Source organism: Erpetoichthys calabaricus, chromosome 14, assembly GCF_900747795.2.
Source record: "Erpetoichthys calabaricus chromosome 14, fErpCal1.3, whole genome shotgun sequence".
NCBI lineage: Eukaryota > Metazoa > Chordata > Cladistia > Polypteriformes > Polypteridae > Erpetoichthys > Erpetoichthys calabaricus.
This window is the reverse complement of record NC_041407.2, coordinates 22,282,762-22,310,276: the sequence shown is the minus strand read 5'-3', so window position 1 is coordinate 22,310,276 and position 27,515 is coordinate 22,282,762. Positions and strand designations below refer to the sequence as shown.

Sequence of the window (27,515 nt, the reverse complement as noted above, 5' to 3'; positions counted from 1 at the left end):
TGAGGACCCAAGGAGGTAGACCATGCCATGTAACACCTGGATGCAGCAGATAAATGGTCATTTCTGGATGGTGGGACTGGACCGCATGTCTGCCTGGAGGGGTTGCCAACCAGGATCCTGAGCTGTTTCGTCATGTGGTGGGTTCATGCTCCCCAACCTGACCTGACCTATAAATAGAATGAGGTAATATTGTGTTTGAAAGGTCTTCATCTGGGGAGGATGCAGGTTTGGTGAGCAGATCCCATATTTCCAAATACTCTCTCTCTCATCTATTTGGGGACAACTTCCTTTTCTTTATGATTGTTAATGTTTTTCAGCAGTCCAGGTGTTGCATGATCTTGACAGTGATACGAGCAGTGATGACGAAGTGAATCTGTCTTCAGGCAGTGAAACTGAAACGCACAGTGAAATCGAAAGTGATTCTGATGGATCCAAAAGAGACCATCGTGTTAGTTGCATATGTGCAGTGTGCTGTTCAAATCTGATCAGTCTGGAAAGAAATTCCGCAAGGAATCACCCTACTATTGTCCTGACTGTGACAGTGGATTGTTCAAGATATACCGCACAAGCGACACATTTTGACAGTATATACAATATTAGCATTATTTTTATTATTATTATTATTATTTGCATCATTATTATACTTTCTACACTTCTGACTTTGTACTTTTAGTGTTTTTCACGTTTTATGGTAGGAACATCAGATTTAATAAATATCTAATTTTTCAAGCCAAAATTGTAACGCTCCTTACATGATTTTTTTCGAGGAAAAATGTAACACTAAGGAGGTTAATATAGTTTTGTTTGGTGAATAAAAACGACTATTCACTAAACTAATCTACTATATGTAATTTATAAAGTAAATGTTCTGTTAGTCATTTTTTCTGTTATCCATCACAGCCTTGGTCCTGACCCTTGATGGATAATCGAGGATTTACTGTATTGTGTTACATCCTTCAAACTAACACTAGAGGGCAGCAGGTGTTGCAATCACTTCACATTTGTGGCCAGCAGAACCAGCACAGACATGAAACTGCCTGAGGTCCACAGTGTCCATGTTGAGTCTTACTTTCTTTGGAATACCAGAAAGCTGCATGGTGAAGAGAGTGGGACTACTGAAAACGAAGTAGCCTCTTGTTACATAACGATAGATAGATAGATAGATAGATAGATAGATAGATAGATAGATAGATAGATAGATAGATAGATAGATAGATAGATAGATAGATAGATAGATAGATAGATAGATAGATAGATAGATAGATAGATAGATAGATAGATAGATAGATAGATACTTTATTAATCCCAGGGGGAAATTCACATAATCCCAGGGGGAAATTCACAAAAACTATGATGTTGTGTTTTTCTCAAAAATAAGTAGACCTCTGTACAGGAATGTGGGGGGGGAATCTCACTCATGGCTTTCTTTTCTGCTGTGACGAAGAGGCTCTCCCTTGGACTCATTTCAACAAGTTTTCATTCCCGCTCCCAATATGCCACTCTGTAGGTGGGAAGATGGATGGACTGAAGTCAAATATTATCTCCCTCGGCCACCCCTTGTCCAAAATACACACATCCATCAGTCTTCTCTGTCAGCCTGTCGTCTTTGGAGGGGTTTTCTTAAGGCCCTGAGAGCAAAGACATTCCAGCAGTGTTGTGTCTTTATGGCTTCATGAAAAGAGCATTCATCAATGTGCCAGCACCCGAGCAATATTGTCCCTTCCTCTGGCTAGTGCGTCACCAGCCTGATCCGCACTAGAGACAAGTGTGAAAACACTCGTAGTCAAACAACAGTTATTTGCTTAGTGTCCCCTGAGTGTCGCACAACGCGGCTTTTGGGCAGATTCAGAATGCTTTCTTTCAGACACACAGCAGCCTTTTTGTCGGCTGCATGCCTATGTTTGTCCACTCATGACTGTAGAAAGCACAGAAACTTTACTGGACACCCAAAACCCCTCTAAAGAAAGGGCTTTGTGCTCCAGGGGTGAGAGAGTAGGGGCTGCAGTTCAAAAGATGAGTGATGTTTTAAAGAAAGTCACCAGTACACTGTGCTGGCTTGGCCTAACAGGAGACAAGCAGAAGGAGCTTCACTTACAGCATTGCATGTCAAAGATGATACCACCAACGCTCCACAATTTCTGGGGGTCTGAGTTCTATTTGTGGTCACAGTGTTTTTGATTTGCATGTTCTTGTGTGTTTTCTCTGATTTTCTTCCATAAGCAGATTGGTGACTCTAAACTGGCACAGGGTGAAGGCGTTTTGAGTGTTATATGTGTGCCATACAAAGCTCATTGACAGCCCATCTAGAGTTCATGTTCTAGTAGAGTCCCTGTTCAGAACTCAAATGGATGGATGGATGGATGGATGGATGGATGGATGGATGGATGGATGGATGGATGGATATCGAAGCAGCCATTGGCCTGGACAGCACCTGCTGCATAACGTCTCACAGCCACCAAATGTCCTATATTGAGTTAACCCCCAATGAGAGATGAGACACTTCTGTGAGTTAAAAAAGCTTCCACTTCTGGCCAGCATGAAAAGTGCTATAAAATGACGCTTTCCATTTTGTCTTTATACTTACAGTGGATTCATAAAGTACTCAGACCCCTTCACACATGTTGTTTTGCAGCCTTTGTACTAACATCATGTAATTTTTTTTTCTCATATCAAGCAACGCACGATTTTTACAATTTTTTTGCAAATCTCTTAAAAATCAAAGACCCTTTACCTCAGTTAGTTGAAACCCCTTTGGAATAATTCCAACCTTCACACTCTTTGAGTGTGAAGAAAACGAGCTTCATAAACCAACAATCTTTCTCTGCAGATCTTCTTAAGCTCTGTCAGGTTGGATAGACAGGTCTCTCCAGAGATGTTCACTTGGGTTCAAGTCTGACTTCTGGCTGGGCAACGTATGAACAATCCCAGAGTCATCCCTAAGCCAAACCCTGTGTTGTCTTTGCTTTGTGTTTAGGGTCATTGTCCTTTTGGAAGGTGAACCTTTGGCCCATTGTGAGGTCCATGAAGCAGATTTCCATTAAGGATATATTTGTACTTTGCTCCATTCATCTTTTCCTCAGTCCTTTCTAGTCTCCCAGTCTCTGCAGCTGAAAACCAATGCCATGTCATGATGCCGCCACCACCATGCTTCACAGTTGGAGTGGTATTGCACAGGGAATCAGTGGTGCCCCCTTTCCTCCAGGTTTGGCACTAATCTTGTGTCACACACGTGCCCATAGGAGACAGTTTAAGGGGTTAACTTGGACTAAAATGCAGAGCCAGGGGTTGATGAATGGTACTAATGCCTTTTCTCCCTCTTCCACAGAACATCAGAAGGGAAAGACTACCTAAGACTCCGCCTATTACCCAACAAGGCTGCACAAAACTCCAACCTCCATGAAGCCCTGGGAGAGTCTGAGGCACTGCTGCAAACCCAGGGAGGCTGCCATCTAGTGTCCAGGGGGAGATGTTGTGTTTCCCATGCTTGCTCCCCTGGTACATTGTGGTGTTATGGGTCCACAGCTCTCCCACCAAAGGCCATTTTTAATTAAATAAATAATCGCCGCGCTCGCGGCTTAGCGAGGGGGCATGGTAGCTGTAGCGAGCTGCAGGGCGATCTGCGGTGTGGCCGTTTTTCACCTAAGTGCACAGGTGGGAAACTGCCCACATCCATGATTGTTCCTGTGGCTAATGGGGTGCAGCTGCCATGTCCTCCCCGCATATATAGCGAAGCACGAGCCAGTTAAGGGGGGAAAAAGAACAGGTAGAAAGAAAAGAAGTAAAAGAGAAGGAAACGGAGGTGGCAGAAGGAAGCAGGAAGGAAGGCGGCAAGAAGGAGAAAGCCGGTGCGTATGAGCACGTGAGCGCTCGCAGGCAGCTGTGTGGAAGCCTGGGTGTTAGGCCAACACCCAGGAGTCGTAGTAGTGGTCGCTCCCGCTGAGTGAACGATTAGCAGGGGTGACCAGTGAAGGGCGACTGGCCGCATAAGGCCAAGAAGGCAGCGGGAGTCGAGAGGCTTGTGAGTAGGAGTCCCAAGGTGAGCGTCCTGGCCCTTGGGTTAAAGCCAAGTCTCGATCGGGAGAGCGGAACCGAAGCCAGGGATCGGGGAGCATCCAGATCAGTTTGTATGGAGAGAAGACCAGCTGCAGAAAGGGCGACTCTCCTGTTGTGTGGCCCCCGATGGGAGAAGCAGGAGAGCTGCCAGGTAAAGGACACCGGGCTTTAGATTCATTTGGAAAAGACAGCTTTTCATTATTGCTTTGTTTTAACCTCGTTTTAAAGGAATGTTCTATTTATTTATTTTAATCACCACGTTTCATTTTATGGATTATGTATTTATTGAACATTGCACGACTGCACTTTACTTTGAACGTTTTGTTTGGATTGATTAATAAAAGCACTTTGCACTTTTTAACCATCCTCTTGCTCAATTGTTTGTTGCCTCACTGACTAGCTCATCGGTGACATTACCGACGGTGATGGGTTCAAGGGCTCCCTAACAGCCGATGGGAGCGTGGAGCTGAACCCGCATTGTCACATACATATGCTGCCAGCCGTCACAGTAGTTACGCTCTCACGTCAAACATTGGCACTGTATCTGATCATGTCCAGCTCTGATGGGAGAGCGTCCCCCGTGTGGGGAGAAGAGCACGTGGCCGTGATATCTCTGCCAATCAGCAGCTACCCTCTAAAACACAGGTAGCTCTGATCTCTCTCTCTCTCAAAAATATCAAACGTTACTCTTTAACAACTCTGAATGATAATGTCTGCTGAGCTTACAGGTATCGCTAGCTAAGCAGAAGCAAGGTCTGCTCCAACACGTGGCAAGAGGTAAAACGACTCAAATGGAGGCTGCCACGTGAGTGAGGAGGACCCCGCCTGGTTCCCTGCTCCTGAGGTCCCACTTCTGCAGCCGCTCTCTCAGATTTGTGCAAATAAATTGGTGCTGCAAGCAAACTATGATACTTAGCGTGATTAGAGACGTCGCAAAATCAACCAGAAGATTCAAGCAAATTATAGAAAAAGCGGAGAGACGTACAAACAGACAGACAAACGTTTGGGTTTTATATATAGAGAGACAGGACACGGCTACACACGCATACATACTGAGATCTTAGCCAAGCAAAGCTTCAAGTGGTGCCGATTGCCAGTCACTCCACAATACAAGGGGGGACGCAATTATCTTCTGGAGGGACGGCCCTTTTAAGTACATGCTTCACCGACTAAGTGAATATTCTAGAAACCCTTCTACATCACTGAGCCAACTGGCATTGGTGTGAGGTGCTACATTCAGCTTCATTGAATAATTTTCTCAAAGACTCGTTCAACACATTTGCCTATTTTTGTGATGGCTGATTTACGTGAATGATGTGCGGCAGTGACATTTTGTTTCCTGCTAGGGAAAAATGCAGCAGAAATGGTTGTCATGTTACAGACAGTCAAATGGTCAACCAAAGCTGTTATCTGGAAGTTTTGAAAAGGTTGCGACAGGATTTGCGAAAGAAATGTCCCCTGTTGCGGCAGACAGGTGACTGGTTTTTCCTCATTTCCATCATGACAATGCAGCTGCCCACACTGCGCCGAGGGACCCAAACCGACATGACTCCCATACGTGACCCTCCCTATTCACCTGATCTCTCCCTGTGTGACTTTTTTTAATGTTTACCCGGATGAAAAATGTCCTCAAAGGGAAATGTGTTGCCGATGTGGAAGAGGTAAAACAAAATGTGTCAGAAGCCCTAAAAGGAATCAAAATTGAGGAGTCCCAAAACCATTTTGAGCAGTGGAAGCGAAACATCTCAATAAGTGTATTGCAACAAACGGAGAGTACTTTGAAGGTGACTTGAAGTTTGAAAGTGTAATAATAACCACATGGTTTTTATAAGTAAAATTCTTTTTTTTTTTTGGGTTCCCCCCTCATATTCAGATACACACACATACATACTGAGTTCTTAGCCAGGTACGAGTGCCACTCACTCCTCCATATTCCGCATAAGGTCCTATACATACGGACTCGCTGTCACCAGCACTAACAAACATGCGGGTGCCATCATGACACATGAAAGCGGAAATCTTTTGGTTATATGCCACTTACTAATAATAATAATAATTTTTTGCATTTATATAGCGCTTTTTCTCACTACTCAAAGCGCTTAGCAATTGCAGGTTAAGGGCCTTGCTTAAGGGCCCAACAGAGCAGAGTCCCTTTTGGCATTTACAGGATTCGAACCGGCAACCTTCCGATTGCCAGTGCAGATCCCTAGCCTCAGAGCCACCACTCCGCCAAACCTTACTGACCAAACCAGGGACATAGCCAGGAATGGAATGGAATGGAATGGATAGATAGATAGATAGATAGATAGATAGATAGATAGATAGATAGATAGATAGATAGATAGATAGATAGATAGATAGATAGATAGATAGATAGATAGATAGATAGATAGATAGATAGATAGATAGATAGATAACTTTATTAATCCCAAAAGGAAATTCACATACTCCAGCAGCAGCAGCATGCTGATAAAGAACAATATTAAATTAAAGAGTGATAACAATGCAGGTATACAGACAGACAATAACTTTGAATAATGTAAACGTTTACCTCCCCGGGTGGAATTGAAGAGTCGCATAGTGTGGGGGAGGAACGATCTCCTCAGTCTGTCAGTGGAGCAGGACGGTGACAGCAGTCTGTCGCTGAAGCTGCTCCTCTGTCTAGAGATGATCCTGTTAAAGTGGATGCAGTGGATTCTCCATGATTGACAGGAGTCTGCTCAGCGCCCGTCGCTCTGCCACGGATGTCAAACTGTTCAGCTCCAGGCCTACAATAGAGCCTGCCTTCCTCACCAGTTTGTCCAGGTGTGAGGCGTCTTTCTTTTTAATGCTGCCTCCCCAGCACACCACCACGTTGAAGAAGGCACTCGCCACAACCGTCTGATAGAACATCTGCAGCATCTTATTGCAGATGTTGAAGGACGCCAACCTTCTAAGGAAGTATAGTCGGCTCTGTCCTCTCTTGCACAGAGCATCAGTATTGGCAGTCCAGTCCAATTTATCATCCAGCTGCACTCCCAGGTATTTATAGGTCTGCACCCTCTGCACAAAGTCACCTCTGACGATCACGGGGTCCATGAGGGGCCTGCTCCTCCTAAAATCCACCACCAGCTCCTTGGTTTTGCTGGTGTTCGGATGTAGATGGTTTGAGTCGCACCATTTAACAAAGTCCTTGATTAGATTCCTATACTCCTCCTCCTGCCCATTCCTGATGCATCCCACGATATCAGTGTCGTCAGCAAACTTTTGAACGTGGCGTGACTCCGAGTTGTATTGGAAGTCCGATGTATATAGGCTGAACAGGGTGGGCCTGTGTAAGAATGGGTGTTCTGGTTTTTAGTAGGATATACCTGTATAAGGGTGCTTTTCCAAAAAATGCATCTATTCATAATATGGTACATCCACATAACTGAATTCTTAGGACCATACAAAAGATGAGCAGAAATTATCAAGGCAATCAATCGTTGTTGTGCCACGGCAGACACACACACACCACATGAGTCCCTACCTGTCCTGTAAAGTTTCATGCCAGACACAGGCATTGGGGCTTTAGATTGAACTGGTCGATGATTTCTAGAATTTCAGCAAGATCGCATTCTAATGATAAGATGGTTAAGCTGCTGAGACAAACTGATGACACTGATGATCTCAAGCGTGTCTTGATCCAATTTACAGATGAAAAAATTCTCTCAGCACTGCAGGCTATACTCAGAAGTTAACAAAGCGTTAACATTACGGAAAATGTCCACAAGACAGTTGTCAAGCACCTCAAAAAGAGATGGCAATTTTTGGCTGTCTTGTTTCCACTTTTCTAGTATTTTGCTGGATAAACCCTGCGTATTCTGCATCCTGGATATTTATTCCATATACCTAAATAAGGCTTTTTGAAAAACCTTGGTATTTACATTTGTTTTGCCATGTCAGAAATAATCCCTCAAAATAAGAAACTGTCTCTTTGTGTTCATCAAAAATACTTAATTAACTCTTTGAGGGCTGAATATTTTTCCCAGTTTTTTGAAAAGCACACAAAGCAATGTCTTCACACATAAATCAATATACTGTAAAATGTCTTTTGTTGCATGCCGTGGCTGCTGTCAGCACCCGTTCGGTGACTCTGGGGTCAGCAGCTGCACAGGGGCGGCTCAATGACCAGCAGGAATACGCGATGGGCCGGTCTTCTTGGAGCAGTAGCAATCGCAGTGTGACACAATCTGGTTTGTACCTCTTGTCATCGTTAGATGCAGTCCTCCCAGGTAAACATTGGCGTAGGTGCATCAGCTACATGGACATGTTCAGCGCCACAATCAGCTGACGCCAGCCCCTCAATTTTGTTTTCGATCTCCAGATCACTTACATCAAAAGTCTGACTCAGCGATATGATACGCAAAATCTTGTCCACAGAGTATTTTGCTTTGTGCATTCACTTTGGTCTTTCGCCAGATGCCTATGCCATTTGAGGGGTTGTTTTCTCTTCGTTACTTGTGCACGCGCAGGAAATCTTGATCAAATCAACAAAGCTAACGTTAAAGAGTGTCGAACTAAAACATAACAGCGAATTTTGTCACAGTTTACCGCTGATTACCCGTCCTCCACCCCTGAATTTCGACAAAAGTCGACATCCACCCTGAAAGAGTTAAGCAACTTAAGGTTCTGCTAACTGTCTAATGACTGCTACCCATCAGGCTGCACGTACACCGTAACATGGACCCATTTATGTATTTATTTATTTATTTATTTGTATGTTTGTTTGTTTGTTTCTTTATTTGTTTATTGAAAATTCTGTAAGCCAATTGGATTTGACATACCACTTCCAAGCCAAAGAGAAAATAACAAATACCAAGTCAATTACATAAATTACAGTGCATCCGGAAAATATTCACAGCGCATCACTTTTTCCACATTTTATGTTACAGCCTTATTCCAAAATGGATTAAATTCATTTTTTTCCTCAGAATTCTACACACAACACCCCATAATGACAACGTGAAAAAAGTTTACTTGAGTTTTTTCCAAATTTATTAAAAATAAAAAAACTGAGAAATCCCATGTACATAAGTATTCACAGCCTTTGCTCAATACTTTGTCGATACACCTTTGGCAGCAATTACAGCCTCAAGTCTTGTGGAATATGATGCCATAAGCTTGGCACACCTATCCTTGGCCAGTTTCGCCCATTCCTCTTTGCAGCACCTCTCAAGCTCCATCAGGTTGGATGGGAAGCATCGGTGCACAGCCATTTTAAGATCTCTCCAAAGATGTTGAATCGGATTCAAGTCTGGGCTCTGGCTGGGCCACTCAAGGACATTCACAGAGTTGTCCTGAAGCCACTCCTTTGATATCTTGGCTGTGTGCTTAGGGTCGTTGTCCTGCTGAAAGATGAACCGTCGCCCCAGTCTGAGGTCAAGAGCGCACTGGAGCAGGTTTTCATCCAGGATGTCTCTGTACATTGCTGCAGTCATCTTTCCCTTTATCCTGACTAGTCTCCCAGTCCCTGCCACTGAAAAACATCCCCACAGCATGATGCTGCCACCACCATGATTCACTGTAGGGATGGTATTGGCCTGGTGATGAGTAGTGACTGGTTTTCTCCAAATGTGACTCCTGGCATTCACACCAAAGAGTTCAATCTTTGTCTCATCAGACCAGAGAATTTTCTTTCTCATGGTCTGAGAGTCCTTCAGGTGCCTTTTGGCAAACTCCAGGCGGGCTGCCATGTGCCTTTTACTAAGGAGTGGCTTCCGTCTGGCCACTCTACCATACAGGCCTGATCGGTGGATTGTTGCAGAGATGGTTGTTCTTCTGGAAGGTTCTCCTCTCTCCACAGAGGACCTCTGGAGCTCTGACAGAGTGACCATCGGGTTCTTGGTCACCTCCCTGACTAAGGCCCTTCTCCCCCGATCGCTCAGATTAGATGGTCGGCCAGCTCTATGAAGAGTCCTGGTGGTTTTGAACTTCTTCCACTTACGGATGATGGAGGCCACTGTGCTCATTGGGACCTTCAAAGCAGCATAAATTTTTCTGTAACCTTTCCCAGATTTGTGCCTCGAGACAATCCTGTCTCGGAGGTCTACAGACAATTTCTTTGACTTCATGCTTGGTTTGTGCTCTGACATGAACTGTCAACTGTGGGACCTTATATAGACAGGTGTGTGCCTTTCCAAATCATGTCCAGTCAACTGAATTTACCACAAGGTGGACTCCAATGAAGCTGCAGAAACATCTCAAGGATGATCAGGGGAAACAGGATGCACCTGAGCTCAATTTTGAGCTTCATGGCAAAGGCTGTGAATACTTATGTACATGTGCTTTCTCAATGTTTTTATTTTTAATAAATTTGCAAAAATCTCAAGTAAACTTTTTCAAGCTGTCATTATGGGGTGTTGTGTGTAGAATTCTGAGGAAAAAAATGAATTTAATCCATTTTGGAATAAGGCTGTAACATAACAAAATGTGGAAAAAGTGATGCGCTGTTAATACTCTCCGGATGCACTGTAACTGAAAATTTTATATACAGTGAACTGATTGGCTGGGCTTACAGCCAATCCCCTACGCCACTGAACCAAACTATGTCTTACTTTTATAGCAGTCAAAATTAAGTAGAAACTTTAATAGAATAGCCTTGATAAACCCTGCAGTCAAAAAAATGGCAATTTTACCTACACTTGCTGCCCTCTTATTATTTCACTCACTCTAGATGAAAGACAAAATATAGAAAACATAAATCAACATCGTATTTATTAACATATAACAATACCTAAAATATAATAGAAAATAACATAGGTAATAAAGACTGGCTGCGGTGGGCTGGCACCCTGCCTGGGGTGTGTTTCCTGCCTTGCGCCCTGTGTTGGCTGGGTTTGGCTCCAGCAGACCCCCATGACCCTGTAGTTAGGGTATAGCGGGTTGGATAATGGATGGATGGATAATAAAGACTGGATATAAACAGTCTTAGAAAAGTCTGATGAAAATCAGAAATGTCAAGAGGTGGGTGTTGTCCTGGGAGGCTCTTGTTTTAGTAATTGGAGTTATTCACGGGTTATGCTTTCTGACATCTAAACCAGATGGTCTCACGTCTCTTGATCTCTGACTTCAGTTCCTATGTCAACCTTCAATCGTTTTTTTTTTTTTTGGTCTCTCAGGTGAGCCATATTTATGTTAAAATACAAATGTGACATTGCACATGTTTGATTGGCTATCTTGTCCTGATGATAAATGACTCCAATCAGAGTGCTTGATCTTCCTCTGTACTCTTTCATTTCTCAAGCCGTAAACTAATTCTGGAATTTCGAGTCCCGCAATGTCCATCCATTTCCCAGATATAAATTAATTAAAACAGGTTCTGTACTCATTTCATGTTCCCAGGTTATAAACTAATTGGGAAAGAAACTGACTGGATCAAATGTCTAAATTACTAGTGCAATACAAAAGGAAGCTTGTAATGTCTGTAATTTAAGTCCTGTAGATAGATAGATAGATAGATAGATAGATAGATAGATAGATAGATAGATAGATAGATAGATAGATAGATAGATAGATAGATAGATAGATAGATAGATAGATAGATAGAAAATGTAGTCCATTCTGGTTCATTTGAGCAAAATAATTAAAATTTAATATAAATAGTCTGCAGTTCGAAAACAGGAGATTTTCCACACTAGGACAGTGGTAAAGTTTACTTTATTGTAAGCATTCCAGCAATGGGTAATTGGAGCTGAAAGGAACTATATATACAGTATGAACTACATTAGCTTGTCACAGTGGTGGACCGTGCATTTCACACCTAGGCCTTCAGTAGTGCTCCGTCTGAATCAACCCGCCCCTCAAAAACTAATTTATGGTTATAAAAACCATCTTAATATGCAGAAATACAGTATAAAGAGCTGTTGCATCGCAGATAGATAACTCCTGTAGCCACAATAAATGCCTTTATTGAATAGACAAACCAGGGGTGAACAAGTTCCTCTCTACTGCAGCTACAGCCCGTGACACACATTAAAAACATCAATAATAACTCATAAACTTGCAATATTATTTAGGAAAATTGCAACATTTTACTCACCAAAAATTCGGATTATTTGTAAACAAAATCCATCCTCCTCTCTTTCCTCAAAAACAGTTCAATTACTCTGTCGTACAGATTATCCGTGCGCTTCAGTTCCATCACGAAGTCCCTTTCTATCGCCATCGAAGCTAATGCTGAAAGTCGAACCTGCCCTGTCGTATTTCTGGCATAAGTTTTAATTCACTTTAGGGCTGTAAATGTCCGCTCGACAGAAGCAGTGGACACGGGAATGGTCACCGCCAAACATACCAATTTGTACAGCTGCCCCATGATTCTCTCATTCAGATTTTTATATTACACCATCCTATCCAATCAACGGGTCTGAATACGGTGACGTTGCCGTACGCCTGCTAGAGGGACCCAGTGAAACCAACTCAAAATCTGATTGCTTAAAGCAACAGTTTAATCGACATCTATTTTGTGTTAGAGGGCCTGCAGAACGGATTGTGAAGGCCTCCCGGACAGACTTCTTTGACTTTGACCCTGCCTGGCAACAAATGATGGCTGAAATGTGATTGGTTAAATGCTTTAATATGAAAATACATGTCTGGAAGCAGGCGCAGCACAACCATCGGAAAAGCTTTGTACTCATGGACAAAATATAATTAACATCAGTTTGTGATTTAGATATTTTTTTAGGCCAGCAGAGAAGGCCTTGCAGGCCCTGACGGTCCGCCACTGGCTTGTCAAGAGCCATGAACCACATCCAGACATCGACTTCAAAAGTGCAGCCACTCTCTCCTGGACAAAGCAAAGTAAGAAATCAGATGGATGAACGGATGCACATTGAGGCAACCTCTGGGCAGCAGCAAAACAGTTTGCTCCTGCTGGTTAGTAAAGGGTGAAGTGGTCACCATCCCAGTACAGTCGAATATATACAAGTAGAAGTGCAGCACAATCAGACTCGATGCAGATGACCTTGCAGGTTGCATTCCGCCTTCTTTCCCAGTTGTCAGTCTGTGTTAGAGCGCAGTGCCCCCCGAGGAGTGCTGGAGTGCCGCCACTCTGCTATGGTGTACAGACAACAAAACCGCAGTGTTGTACTTAAACGGAGTGATGATGAGTGCTGAAGAGAGCCCTTTATTCATGGCGCTGACACCTCCTCATGTATTATTGAGTATCAATTGCATTGTGACAGAGAGGCTTTGAACGTGGCAGGCCACACTTCACTGCTGGCTACAGTAAAGTAATATTTAACTGGGAACAGAGGGCAGGCAGTGAGATTAACTTGCTGAAATATTTCAATGAAATAGTTCAACAAGTTAAGCTACTAGTCAATGATGTGGAGCTGCAAGAAAGACAATAGACTTTATGGCTTCTGTGCATCTCCTTGCCCTCATGGTCTGTAAAGTCAGTACTTGAGGGCCATAATTGCAACCATTATGGCCCACCATGATCGACTTTGCAGATCTTGTTCTATTCTTTAGTAGTCATGCAACACTGACCCCTGCTGACTACAAGTTGTTGTGAGCAATGAAATCAGTGCAGGATCTTACTCTGGAAAATGATATCTCACGTCGTAATATTCTCAAACCTGCTGTCCAGCGTGAAGGTTCAGCCTATGCCAGCAGCATCTGCTACAAGGCAGCCCATCTAACTACAGGAGCTCAAAATTGCAGCAGCTATAACAAAGACAAGATGCCACTATGAGAGAACATACTTAATTTACAACATCTTTAGAAATGAGCTGTGATGACCAGATTCCTAGATGTCTGAAACACTCAAAATGAAATCTCTGCTATTTTTAGAGGCCAAGGAGAAATGGTAACAAATGAACATGCTAGGGCTTATGGCCCTAGGTTTAAGTAATTCACATTTGGGAATGGATTTTGTAAATTTTGGTTCAGAGAGTGGTATAGTTTGTTTAAATACATGTTTCACAAATGCTTCATGATCACAGTAAGATAAAGCTATAAGAAGATAAAGAATCTGACAAACAAGATGATACCATTCAGTCCATCAAGCCCGTTCGTTGTTCCAATATCTCATCCAAATCCTTCTTAATGGTTCTCAAGGTTTCTGCTTCAACTAAATTCAGAGTCATCTAAACTGAGAATGATGCACAAAAATGTAGCCATGTGTAATGTCAAGCATGCGTACATGGGAAACAGCTTGAAGGACTGGGTGGCAGTAATTCTCCGCAGAGACAGGAGGTGGCATTGTGTAATAACGACCTCTCTTCTCCCCACTCTGCCAAAAGGATGATTGACATTGTTCCACCTGAACCCGCCTCTTCCTCCCAGAATGCCTTAAATGCAGAAGAGCCGCTATCCTGATCAGTCTATCTAAGACAGGAGTCGGCACAACTCGATTTTGAGTATTGACACTCATATTCTTTACATTTATTACTCACAATTATACCGCCAGGTGCCCCAAAACTCTAACCTTGTTGTGTTATTACTTTTACAGCATGTTAAATAACTCCATCCTGGTTATAACAGCAGCAAACATAGTCAGATGAAACTCCCTCTAGCATTTCATTTTGTTAGAGAGGTTACAGTATCTACACTTGCTGGAGAGAAGACATTCCAACTTCCCTGGAACAGCGTATTTGACTTGTGGAGCTGAATGTTCATGCAGGCTCCTGTCACGAACTTAAACATTTTTAATTCTTTCTTAGGTTATACTGGACACGTTTATGTAAATGTTTTTAATAATCCAGCATTTTTCTTAGTGATAAATCCAATTATTTAATCGGGTTTCCAGTTACAATATACAGTGAAACCTTGGATTGCAAGTAACTTGGTCTGTGAGTGTTTTGCAAGACGAGCTAAAATTTTTATAAATTTTAACTTGATAAACGAGTGAGGTCTTGCAATATGAGTAGTACGTATACGCTTTGTCCGCCAAACATCACATGGGGATTGTGGGTAATCATCTCCCATGCTCGTTCTCAGTCGGCGTGCCTCACTCATATAGTCAACATTCGTATGAGCGTATACTGTTTACTGTAGCATGGTGACCACGTGTGTGTGTGCTGTAACATGAGAGTCCCTGTCATGCACCCCAAAACACGTGGCTGAGTCTCAGTACTTTAGCAAAAACAGCTTTATTTAGCGTGAAACAGGAACAGCATGGTTATTTATTGTAGCGAGATCTACCGCTCTCCTGTACAGAGACACAGCAATCAGGCGGGGTCGTGACCAGGTTAGTGGCTAAGTAATACTGTGCTCTTGCATTTAGAATGTTCCTTGAATCACCCATCGACAGCAGGCGCTTATAGCTTGACTGCGATCTTTTCTGATTCTCTTTTACGGCGAACTGCTACAGTGCTGGGAGCCTGCGGTTGCTGCTTCGGGACGCTGTTCCATGTGTTGTCCCGTTTGGGGGAATCCCAAAGTTTAGTGGCTCTTCAGGCAAAAGCAACTGTCATTGGATAGGTTTCCTTGTTAAAGTCGCAAAAAAAGAAAAAGATTCCAGTGAGCCAACAGATAGCAGTGATTCCGTTAGTTAGAGTGAAGATTTTGTATTAATAATTTTTATATAAATATTTGTGGGTTGTGAAACAAATTATCTGAGTTTCCATTATTTCTTATGGGGAAATTCGCTTTGATATACGAGTGCTTTGGATTACAAGCACGTTTCCGGAACGAGTTATGCTCGCAAACCAAGGTTCCGCTATAATTTACTTTATGTTATACTTAGTTATGATGTAAGACACGTAATTGTTATTTTGTTTTAAAGTCTTTCCATTGCATCATTTTAGGTTTTTATGGGCACCATCATTTTACACGTACTTGTAAACTGTCTATAGACAGGTTGCTACTTTCTGATGACGGGACATTCACACTGCAATAGTTTAAAGGTAACTGTTGCAGCCTCTCATTTGTCCAAGATTCGGGATACATATCAAAAGATCCTTGAGTGGTGTGCGTCAGATTCCTTTAGTTGTGATAGATTGCTTGTTCCTTCATTTGAATTTTTGGTTTATGTATTAGGTTTAGGTATCACTGTAGATTCAGTTTTGATAAAGACCCCTCTTGCATTGATTTTTTGGAATGTCCATCTCTCAGTCTATTGTTTATTCCACATCTGACATTTTCCATTTGTAGCAGAGGTGTGACCAGAACATCATGTGTGGGTGGGCATTTGGCTTGTCTGGGGGGGCAAAAAATATCTATCCATCCATCCATCCCCATTTTTGTAGGGGGGTCAAATAATAAAAACATAGTTTTATATAACATATAAAAGTAAAAATTGTGGCATAAATCATAGCCTATTGTTCAATAAAATTAACAGAGGCAATGGAACTTGTATAATTATTTTTTGTGAACAAATATAGAACTACATCTACAAGGTAAATATCAATAAAGTCAAATGTATACAACATATGAGAGCAAGAACAGAAACGTGGCTTATTGTAGTCATGGGAGGATATAGGACATCAGTTTCCAGTGTTTAACCTGGATATTATCTACAGGACCAGTCTGCGGTTACTCTTGGCAAATTCTGAAATAAATTCATTCATGTCTAGATTTTCTGTGATGTTTTTCTCATGTGCCAGAATAACTAAATTTCTCTTCCTTGAATGCAGCATTGTTCAGTAGAGTGGAGTGAGAATGCGGTTCAAAGCAGAGAAAGAGCTTTCGCATGCAGCTGAAGACACACCAATGATGAGTGCTGTGACGCAGACATGGATACTAGACACGTGTTTGTGGAAGCTGCCACCGTCTTTTTCTAGAGCTTTTTTCCAATTAGTGTAGCCGTGTTTGGTGAATATGTCCTCGCGGTCCAAATTGGAAACACTAAATTTGTGGCAGGCAAAGCAAAAGCTGCCATCACGGACAACAGAATATTCAAGCCATGGTCGAGACTGATACCAGCTTGCACTAAAACATCTAAGTGTCTTTCTGAATGCGCACTTGGGGATAATTAATTAAAATGGGCTGGGATGGGCTATCCATATTTAAGTCAGGCAGGCCGGACTGTATATTTTGTTGAAGGCAGAGGTTTGGAGTACCCAACACAGGCGCAGAGCTGGAGGATTCTGTAGTCTTATCTACATCTTTTGGAGTTCCAGTTCCTGACGTGGGTGTGCTGTGCTCCGTGTTGGTAGCAGCGGTGCTGGGTTCAACCGTGGAGCCAGCAGCTTGCGGAGGGACAGAGGTTGAAGATGTCTGCTTTTTAATAAGCCACCTATGCATAGCCTTTGGTGTTACCAACCAGAAAATAAAAGAAGAATGGAACGTATACGCTGTTTTAATTAAAGAATGTGGTCAACAGGTTCAAAACGTGCTGCAAAATGTGCTGCGAAGTGAACTGTGAGCAGTACGGTGCCTGTCTAGTGGAGGAGACACTGACGGATATGCCCCAATTTCAAAAGGGCCGATTGGAAAGCAACTCAGTTTTGAAATGTTATTCTTCTCCAGAGTTTTCTTTGGACATACAGAGCATTTCGCAGGGGGGGCACGGCTTGTCCCTGGTGGGGCAGTGCCCACCCCAGATCCCCCCGTGGTCATGCCTCTGATTTGTAGCAGTATATGTCTTTAAGCTGAAAAGTGAGGGATTAGTCGAAAAATCCCCTAACGTGAGTACTCCTTTGAAATGTATGCTTCAGCAACTGGTGAAAAAGTAGTGCATGATTGTCTCAATCAGCAATGCACAGAAACCAAGAAACACTTGCATCTGTTTGTACCAGACATTACAGATCATATGGAAGGAAGTCCTTGCACAATGATATTGTAGCAGCGCTACTTAAAATTACCTAAATCTCCCAGAAGCCCCGGCACTATAATGCTATTGGGCAGATATAGAGGAGGCAGGGTTTGCTGGAAAAGGACATTAATCAGATGAGGTCTTTAAACAGGAGCCCAAAAGTCAGCCAGGGGAATCTTGATTGATGTCTGCTTTTTGTTTCTACTCTTTATGCACGCTATAGAATTACAACTCAACCACTACCTTGGATTACAGTTCCTATCTGGATGTATGTGCTCTCCTGTGCTTGCTTGTCCATATGAGATTTTCTTGACTGGATACTTCTTCATCAGGGGGGAACACTCTTAATCACACCAAATCCTCACACCATAACTAGAACCTGGTAGGACAAAACACTACATTTCATTTGGGGGGCTATTCACTGGGGTTTTCATTTCACACATCCATCATCATCTACTTCTGCTTTACTGGACTGTGCTGGACATTGTTGTTAGTGTTTATTGTTTGCTGTGTAGTGTTGTAATTTATTGTCACCGTCGGGGTACTGGGGAGAGCATTGGAGTAGGCTTATTTGTGTAATATTGTTTGTTCTGTTTCTTATTTGATTAATATATTCATTTTTATTTATCAATTCAATGTCCCACTTATCAGTGTCTCTGTGTGTGGGTGTGTTCTTGGGGTTCCCACAATAAAATAAATAAATTGCCGTCATCGGATGATGTGAAACTTAGTGTCCCCACGACCGCTACAATGTGTTGATTATCACAACAAATGGGTTGAGGTCTGTTTGCATGAAAAGTGCAACAATGCATGGATCTTTGTATCACTGGTGGTGGAAACCATTTTTAGCACAGCCTTAAAATGCTCGTCCTTTAATAACATTCTCTGAAAACAATAACAAAATAAATAACTTTTTAAGTGTAATGTAATATGTAATTATTCTATTACTAATAAATTTCTTAATGACTTTGATATTAAGATTGGTCTTATGTTTTCATATGCTGTCCTTGTGAAACTGTGGCCCATGTTGATTTCCCTCAGTGGAAGTAGACTGTTACAAAAACTTGGCCAATAGCTTCATGAGGTGGTCTAAAACTTCTGCTATGTAAGCATTTTGGCCTATTCACTACATGGTTTACAGCATACATTTCCTATCCATATTGGAAATGAAAGGGTAAGTCAATTATAAAATTATAAAACAAATGCAAACCCATCATCTCCCCCTTTCCCATACCACAGAAACACTTTATATGCTGTGAGCTTGCAACACACAATTGTGTAGGCCACATTCTACAACAATTTGCTCTGAAATGTAGCAAGGGTCTTCAAGTCCTGAAATGCCTCTTAAAGCAGAGCACTAAATAATTCATACCTCTGGCCTCTGCATAGATTGGTTGCAATATAATCCTTTGCTGCCATTGTGCAGTGATCCAAATCATCTTGCGCCACCTTGCCATTCTGTGCATGCCAATGACAAAACAACCTGCTGCACACCAATTACGTATGTGTATGCATATCTACATACTGTATATCCAATGTATGTGTTTTCAAATGCATTACCAGAAGTGACAGAAAATGGTTCACGATGGAGTTTTTTAACACCTAACAAGCCAGACATGCCAACCCACTGATAATTGAATGCACACAGCGATCCACAGTCAAGCCAAGATCCCAGCTAGCCATCTGTTCTGATAAGAACATATACTGTATTATTGATCTCATGGCCTCTCTGCCTTCAGCATTACTGTCATGCATAGAGAGCCAGCCTTGCACCAATCTCATGAAGGATTGAGCTTAAATTCCAGAGTTAAAGGTGTCCACTTTATTTGGCAAGGTGCAGGTGAGCACCAAACTTCTAAAGACCACAGTCCAGACATCATGGACACTAGCTGCTTGGTTAGTCAGACATGACACACAGCAAAGTTAGGAGACCAAAGTTTTCTTATCATAGGTATCTGCCATCCATACTACCAAGTTCATCAAGTTAGGCCCACTTGCAGAGGCAGCTCGAGGTGAGAGTTTAACAGGTGCATTAGGACTGAAAGCCTGCCCACCATTCCCACCACACACACACTTCCCTGCAGGCACCACACAGCAAGACCAGAATGAAGAGCACTCACATATACGTTGCGGAGCCGATTCTTCCCTTTCTCCAAACGGGGACGCAGCCGGTGTTGATGCTGAAAGAGCCGCTCGTCCGCAGAGACACTTTTCCTGAGTGCAGCTTTGTCTGAGCTTTCCCAGCTGCGTGCTGTATCATTTATCTCGCCTGCTGAGTCGCTCTTCTCCACGGGTACGGTCAGCACTTCAGCCCTGGGAAATCCTCCTGCTGAAATGAAACCACAGACACCAATTGACAACTGATAGCATCCCAACAGCTGGCGTGCGGCACGCAAAGAGCACTCATCCGCTCTGGCTCCGCTGCCTCTCACATGCTTTTCAAATTGCTGAGCAGAGAAGCAGAGGCTCTTGGTAGTTCTGATGAAGAAAGAAAGAAAGAAAGAAAGAAAGAAAGAAAGAAAGAAAGAAAGAAAGAAAGAAAGAAAGAAAGAAAGAAAGAAAGAAAGAAAGAAAGAAAGAAAGAAAGAAAGAAAGAAATTTTTCATGGGAAACTGTGTAAAATATTTCTTAAAAACAAATGAAGGTTGAATCTGGGACAGTTGCCTGTGTGATTGTGTCTGGGGTCTGAGACTCAGAGTGTCCCCCTGTAGGTCACAGGACACAATCTATATAAGAAGGTATGGTGTGGGGGGGGTTGATAAAATAAGGGTTATGAGGATAGGCAGCCAATATGGTCATTCCAGGCACCAATCCATGTAGAAAACACAAGGAGCTGGTCAATAGATCGTGAGCCCACTCTTGTCATAGACACCAAGTTAAGAGTAGTGTGGCAGATTGCCGAGATCATTACCTGGCTGGGATGCCTAAAAGGACCGGAAGGTGGCAGGAATAGCTTCTGGGCCACGAGGGGGCAACCGCCCTAGAGCAGGAGAGGACCACGGGAGAAGAACAAAGAGCTTCTGGCCTGTTGGGACCCGTGGCCACTGCCAGGGGGCACCTCAAGCCTCGTAGGACTTGGAAATAGTTACTTACACCACACTTGGCAAGATGGTGGAGGAACCTGCCAGGGACGCCCGGAGTGCTTCTGGTGCAAAGGGCAGCACTTCCGCCACACCAGAAAGTGCTGCCGGATGGACGTCATCAGACACCTGGAGCACTTCCGGGCAGGGATAAAAGGCGCTGCCTTCCTACTGTCTGGGAGCCAGAGTCGGGAGTGGGAGCAGGACGAAGCTCCCAGGAGGAGAATAGAGGCAGCCAAGGTCTGAGAAACAGACTTATTGGGGTGATTATTGCTGAGTGCATTGTGTGTAGTGTTGGGACTGTATTTATTTATGATTAATACATGTGTGCAATTTATAAAGATGTGGTTTCCGACTGGTGGTGTCCAGGCAAATCTCACAGTAGCCATGACAAATAGGATGTCACTGAAGTCTTCAACCCAATAGGGCTCTGCCAATCCAAACTAAGGTATTACTAACACTACAAAAGAAGACTGAGAGAGAAAAGCAAGCAACTCAAGGAAGCTTTCTAGACTTTTACCCACCAGCCAGTGGCGTAGCAATGGATTGTGCAGATTGTGCAAAGGACAAGGGCCTACGAGCTTGGGGGGCCCCCATAGGGCCATATAGATTTAAAAAAAATGGAATAACTTAAATCACTTGCACAGTTCATCGTGTTAATAATTCACAGTTTCAGTGATATGTTTGCAACATTGCCAGGCAAGTCCAATCCAATCCATGATGATATTAAGTATCCAGCAGGCCTACAGTTTACACGAATTTAGACTTGATCAGAGCCACAACACGTCCTAGTCCGCCTTACAGAGAAGTGCACATTCCCAAATCTGTCGATCTTTGGTGTGCCGTAACGGACACAAATGGAAGAAGTTTTGAAGGACCGTCACATCCATCCATCCATCCATCCATTAGCCAACCTGCTATATCCTAACTACAGGGTCACGGGGGTCTGCTGGAGCCAATCCCAGCCAACACAGGGCACAAGGCAGGAAACAAACCCCAGGCAGGGTGCCAGCCCACCGCAGGGCACACACACCAAGCACAATACAGGATTGCCAATGCACCTAACCTGCATGTCTTTGGACTGTGGGAGGAAACCCACGCAGACACGGGGAGAACATGCAAACTCCATGCAGGGAGGACCCGGGAAGCGAACCCAGGTCTCCTAACTGCGAGGCAGCAGCACTACCACTGCGCCACCGTACCGCCTGACGTCACATGAATAATGTAAAAATACATTAGTATAGTAAATAATTGTTACTTTTGTACTTTGATTTGATGTCAACAGTATTCGAAATTCGAACTTGCAAACAGTAACAATTCTGTTGTTAAGTTATGGTCAGTGTTAGTCGACAAATGCCGAATATTAGAACAATTTGACATTTTTTATGCTCTCGCCATACGACGCTATGTCAGCCAGTAGCAGCAAATATGGCAAACGTTATAAGAATGAGGCTGCTAAAAGTAAGGAACATCTGTGTGGAAGTAAGCCGCTGAGAAAGACAGGAATAGTTCAATCAATCAATCAATCAGTCTTTATTCAGTCACAGATGAGTACATGGATTCCACGTTGCAAGGCAGAAGAGCAAAGTTCCGCTGTGTCACTCGATTTTTAATAATTTTCCTCCCTTCCCCTTACTTATCCATTCATCCATCCATTTTCCAACCCGCTGAATCCGAACACAGGGTCACGGGGGTCTGCTGGAGCCAATCCCAGCCAACACAGGGCACAAGGCAGGAACCAATCCTGGGCAGGGTGCCAACCCACCGCAGGACACACACAAACACACCCACACACCAAGCACACACTAGGGCCAATTCAGAATCGCCAATCCACCTAACCTGCATGTCTTTGGACTGTGGGAGGAAACCGGAGCGCCCGGAGGAAACCCACGCAGACACGGGGAGAACATGCAAACTCCACGCAGGGAGGACCCGGGAATCGAACCCAGGTCCCCAGGTCTCCCAACTGCGAGGCAGCAGCGCTACCCACTGCGCCACCGTGCCGCCCCCTTACTTATCAATAAGCACAATATGTTTATCTAAGCATTTCATCTTACATTGCGTGCATCGGCTAACCGTTTCTGTTTTATGTACAATACAAAAGGGGCCCTAAAGAAGGAACAGTCATCTTTCCTGAGTCTAACGGATGAGTTCCGAAAAAAGAAATTGTCCTGGGTCAGCCTGCCTTATGACAGACGCCTGTATGAATAACCTGCTGTTAGAGCAAAAACAGCTTTTAACCCTTGGTAGCTTGCAAACAGTTCAATTTTCTTTCACACCTGCAACAAGAACTTAAAAACGCTTCGCTTACCCAGATTTCTACCCTTGTCAAAACTGAGCAAAGCCCCAGCGGTAGTAACTGAGAATGCTGATGCTGGTGAATCGTCACAATGGCCGCCAGCAGGTTATGCAGACGGTGCAGTGAGTGAAATGGTTGCAGCTACCGAGTCTGGAAGTAGCTATACAAGGGCTTCAGATCAGGTGCTATCTGCTAAAACCATTAGAAATGGAGAAACTACAAAAGACAAACAAGCAATATATATGACCAAGCAATTTCCTACCGACAAGGCAAATTTCTTGGAATCATTGACACCCCATTTTACGATGTCCATTTTCTCAGAACTTTTATAAAATAGGTCGATGGCGTAGCAGTATCCTGCAAGCCGGTGTTATTCGTTTTAATTTGTCACAGATTGAAATTGCTTCATTTTATAGCACAGGAGAGTTTCTGCTTTGTAGCTTACGTTACATTTTAATCATCTTCCATCACAAAGTTGTCTTGGAAAAGCAAGCGGGTCCACATCTTCCATATATTTATGTACTACTACCACTACCCACACCTCCCATATTCCATTCCCACAATTTATTTTATTTTTGCTAACTTACAGCTGCCGTAATAAAGCGATTAAAAAAGTTATTACAAATTCCATTTAGAGAGCCGGTTTGTTTGTCACCAGCGTCTGATCTGATAGTGACGCGGTCATGGACACCACTGCCCGGCCAGCCCTTAGGATCTAGATGCAAATAAATTACTAACAGTTATGCCAGACAGGAGGGGCCCACCTCAGGGCCCAGCACAGGGTTCTTCAGCCAGGTAGCTACGCCATTGCCACCAGCCATCCATCAATCCATCCAATACGGAGCTTTCATAAACCTCTTAACCACTCTCCAGGCTCATCACAGATATGTAATGCCACGAGACTGTGGGTCGTGAGGGGGCACTGGTGCTAACATTTTCTTTTCTTATTTCCACCGCAGCAGAGAGAAGATCCCTGTGAGGCAAACTGACTCTGCCCTTTTGCATCACTAAGCTATAAATCCCACTGCTGATGGGAGAAGGCATTCAGTCTTGCACCGAACCAGAGACAAGATGGAGTTACCTGCTAAGAACTGTATCTCTGTCTACCCTGATGGCAATATTTTGTGAAGACTTTCTGTCAGTGCACACAGTAGCCCTATTTTTGCTTCCTTACAAAGAAAATATTTTTGTTAGAATTAAATGGGGGCGACCGGTTTGGCACCCTGACAGTTTCTAGTGGCGACTTGTAGTTTGAAAACATTGCATATAACCCTTTCTGCTTTCTAATAAACCCATCCTGATCAAGTCTAGTTGACCAACAGGCAGAAAAGCCCCTCATTAGGACCAACAAGTGAAATGACAGGAGGAGTTTGACATCAATGCCCATGGCAGTCTCTTCTGGCAACTACATGTGAAATATCCCAGCCTTGGCATCAGTAAGGTAGGCTCTGGCTGCCCGTAACCCCTGAAACAGAATTAGAGTGTTTGGATGTTAGATAGGTAAACCTGGAAGCCATTCATCCATCTATTCATCCAAGGTTGTGGAGGTTTGAGTCTCTCCAGGTGGTAAGAATATGAGGTGTTATATAAAACAAAGACCGCTCTTTACAGTGGGGGCTTGGCGGTCTCATGGCCTCAGAACCCCTGCAGATTTTGTTTTGATCCCAGCCATCGGACCTTACCTTATTCTTTGTTACTTAGTATTGCCTAATCTTATTTTTATATTCTTTTTTTCCCTTCTTCATCTTTTAAAGAACTTTGAGCTAAATCATTTGTATGAAAACATGCTATAGAAATAAATGGTGTTATTGTGGTACAGGAATGCTTCATTTCATTCTATCAAGGAAGTCAAATTTCATTGGCCACTCAGTCGATTTGTTTTTGAATGGGATTTCCCAGTGTGCCTTAGCCTCTCCTGGGGCTCAGTTAGGGTTACAAGGTTTATTCGGCTCAGAAGGCAATAATCAAGGTTAATGTGCTGCTGCCAATCCTTAATCACTCCTAATGCACGTGAAAGTTCTTATCAGTCACTTAATCACTGATAATAAAGCTCTTAAATCTTCTCCATTGGTACCCACTGGCCTTTTCCTTTGGGACTGATGAGCACTGATAGCATCCTTCTAATGGACCGATAACAAAAACAAACAGGCAGTTCACTCCGTCACCGTGGAACCCCCTCTCTGTCAGGGACGTCAACGAGCGATGTGGTGCTATGTGTGTGGGTTGGTCTGTTTTGGGTTTGACATCTGCTATTTCTACTTCTGATACTGTATTTATTTCAGAAATGGAACTGAATTAACAAAGCTGCTTCTTGTTACTGGGAATGCTTTTCATGGATAGATAGATAGATAGATAGATAGATAGATAGATAGATAGATAGATAGATAGATAGATAGATAGATAGATAGATAGATAGATAGATAGATAGATAGATAGATAGATAGATAGATAGATAGATAGATAGATAGATAGATGATTAAAAAACTGTATTTTTCTCAATAATAGAAAGCACTAAACACATCAACATTATAGTTAATAACTAAGCAATTGCACAAGAAAGTGAATAATTACATCACTCCACCACTATTCACCATTATACTACTCCTACTCCACACATAAATCAAATAATTATCAATAATAAATAGATATATATGTTTTTCAAGAAAGAAGCAATTTGTAATTGATTTACTCTTCCACTACTCCTATTACACTTCTCCTACATCACCCATAAATAGATTTTTTTAACCTTTCCGTTTTGCAGCAAATTAAGCATTAACAACAAAACTAAAACTCTGAACATTGCTAACACATCAGTAGTCAAGGCATTCTCATTTTTATTCCTTCTTGTTTTAAAATAGCTAAAGATTGGTCTATCTTAGATAGATAGATAGATAGATAGATAGATAGATAGATAGATAGATAGATAGATAGATAGATAGATAGATAGATAGATAGATAGATAGATAGATAGATAGATAGATAGATAGATAGATAGATAGATAGATAGATAGATAGATAGATAGATAGTTTAGAGTAGTTGGCAGGACCCCCCTGTCGTGTTTCTTGACACACTTCTGCTGAATGGTCTGGAAGTCCTCAGATGTTTGTGTGTCATAGAGTGGATGTTATGGCAAGCCAAATTAACATTTAGAGATATCTCAAAATGAATTTTATGATATCTGGAAATGCATTTTAGATATCTCAAATTGAATTATAGATATCTAAAAATACATCTATTTTAAGATATCTAAAAAGAATTGTATGATATCTCAAACAGATTTCAAGATATCTTGAAGTGATATGCTGTACATTTTCAGATATCTGAAATGCATTTCAAGATATCTTAAATGCAATTTGAGATATCTTGAAATATGTTCATGTGCATTTTGAGATATCTCAAAAACATTTCAAGATATCTTAAAATACATCTGCAGGCATTTTGAGATATCTGAAATACATTTTCAGATATCTTAAAATAGCTTTCTGCACATTTCAAGATATCTCAAATACATTTTCAGATATCTTAAAATAACTTCCTGCGTATTTCAAGATATCTCAAATACATTTTCAGATATCTTAAAATCACTTCCTGTAAAATTTCTTATACTTTCAATGGAACTTCCTGCCTATTTTAAGATATCTTGAAATGCATTTTAGATATCTCGAAATGCACAGGAAGTGATTTTGAGATATCATGAAATGTATTTGAGATATCTTGAAATGTGCAGGAAGTTATTTTAAGATATCTTGAAATGTATTTGAGATATCTTGAAATGTGCAGGAAGTCATTTTAAGATATCTTGAAATGTATTTGAGATATCTTGAAATGTGCAGGAAGTCATTTTAAGATATCTTGAAATGTATTTGAGATATCTTGAAATGTGCAGGAAGTAATTTTAAGATATCTTGAAATGTATTTTAGATATCTTGAAATGTGCAGGAAGTCATTTTAAGATATCTGAAAATGCAATTCAGATATCTCAAAATGAATTTGGGATATCTTAAAATGAGAAGGAAGTTATTTTAAGATATCTCGAAATATAATTTAGATATCTTAAAAAGCATTTAAGGTATCTTGAAATTCATTGTTGTTTCAGATATCTGAAATACATTTTTAGATATCTAAAATTAATTTCATGATATCTTAAAATGGGTCTCTGCTGTATTTCAGATATCTAACAATGTATTTCAAGATATCTAAAATTGTATTTCAAGATATCTAAAATTGTATTTCAAGATATCTAAAATGCATTTTAAGATATCTTTAAAAGGACACTCAATTATTTCAAGATATCTCAATAGCACTTTTAGATATCTACAATACAATTTAAGATATCTCAAATACATTTCCAGATATCTCAAAACA

The 27,515-nt window shown here is 42.1% G+C and overlaps 1 protein-coding gene across 1 annotated transcript in view; it reads right to left on the bottom strand.

Moving 5' to 3' along the window:
• ankfn1 (ankyrin repeat and fibronectin type III domain containing 1) overlaps positions 1 to 27,515 on the bottom strand; it is a 514,783-nt gene that overhangs the window by 428,224 nt on the left and 59,044 nt on the right. Inside the window, exon 3 of the mRNA XM_028818514.2 lies at positions 19,891 to 20,099. Coding sequence (XP_028674347.2) covers positions 19,891 to 20,099 — 209 coding nt within the window. The remainder of the gene's footprint in view (positions 1 to 19,890; positions 20,100 to 27,515) is intronic.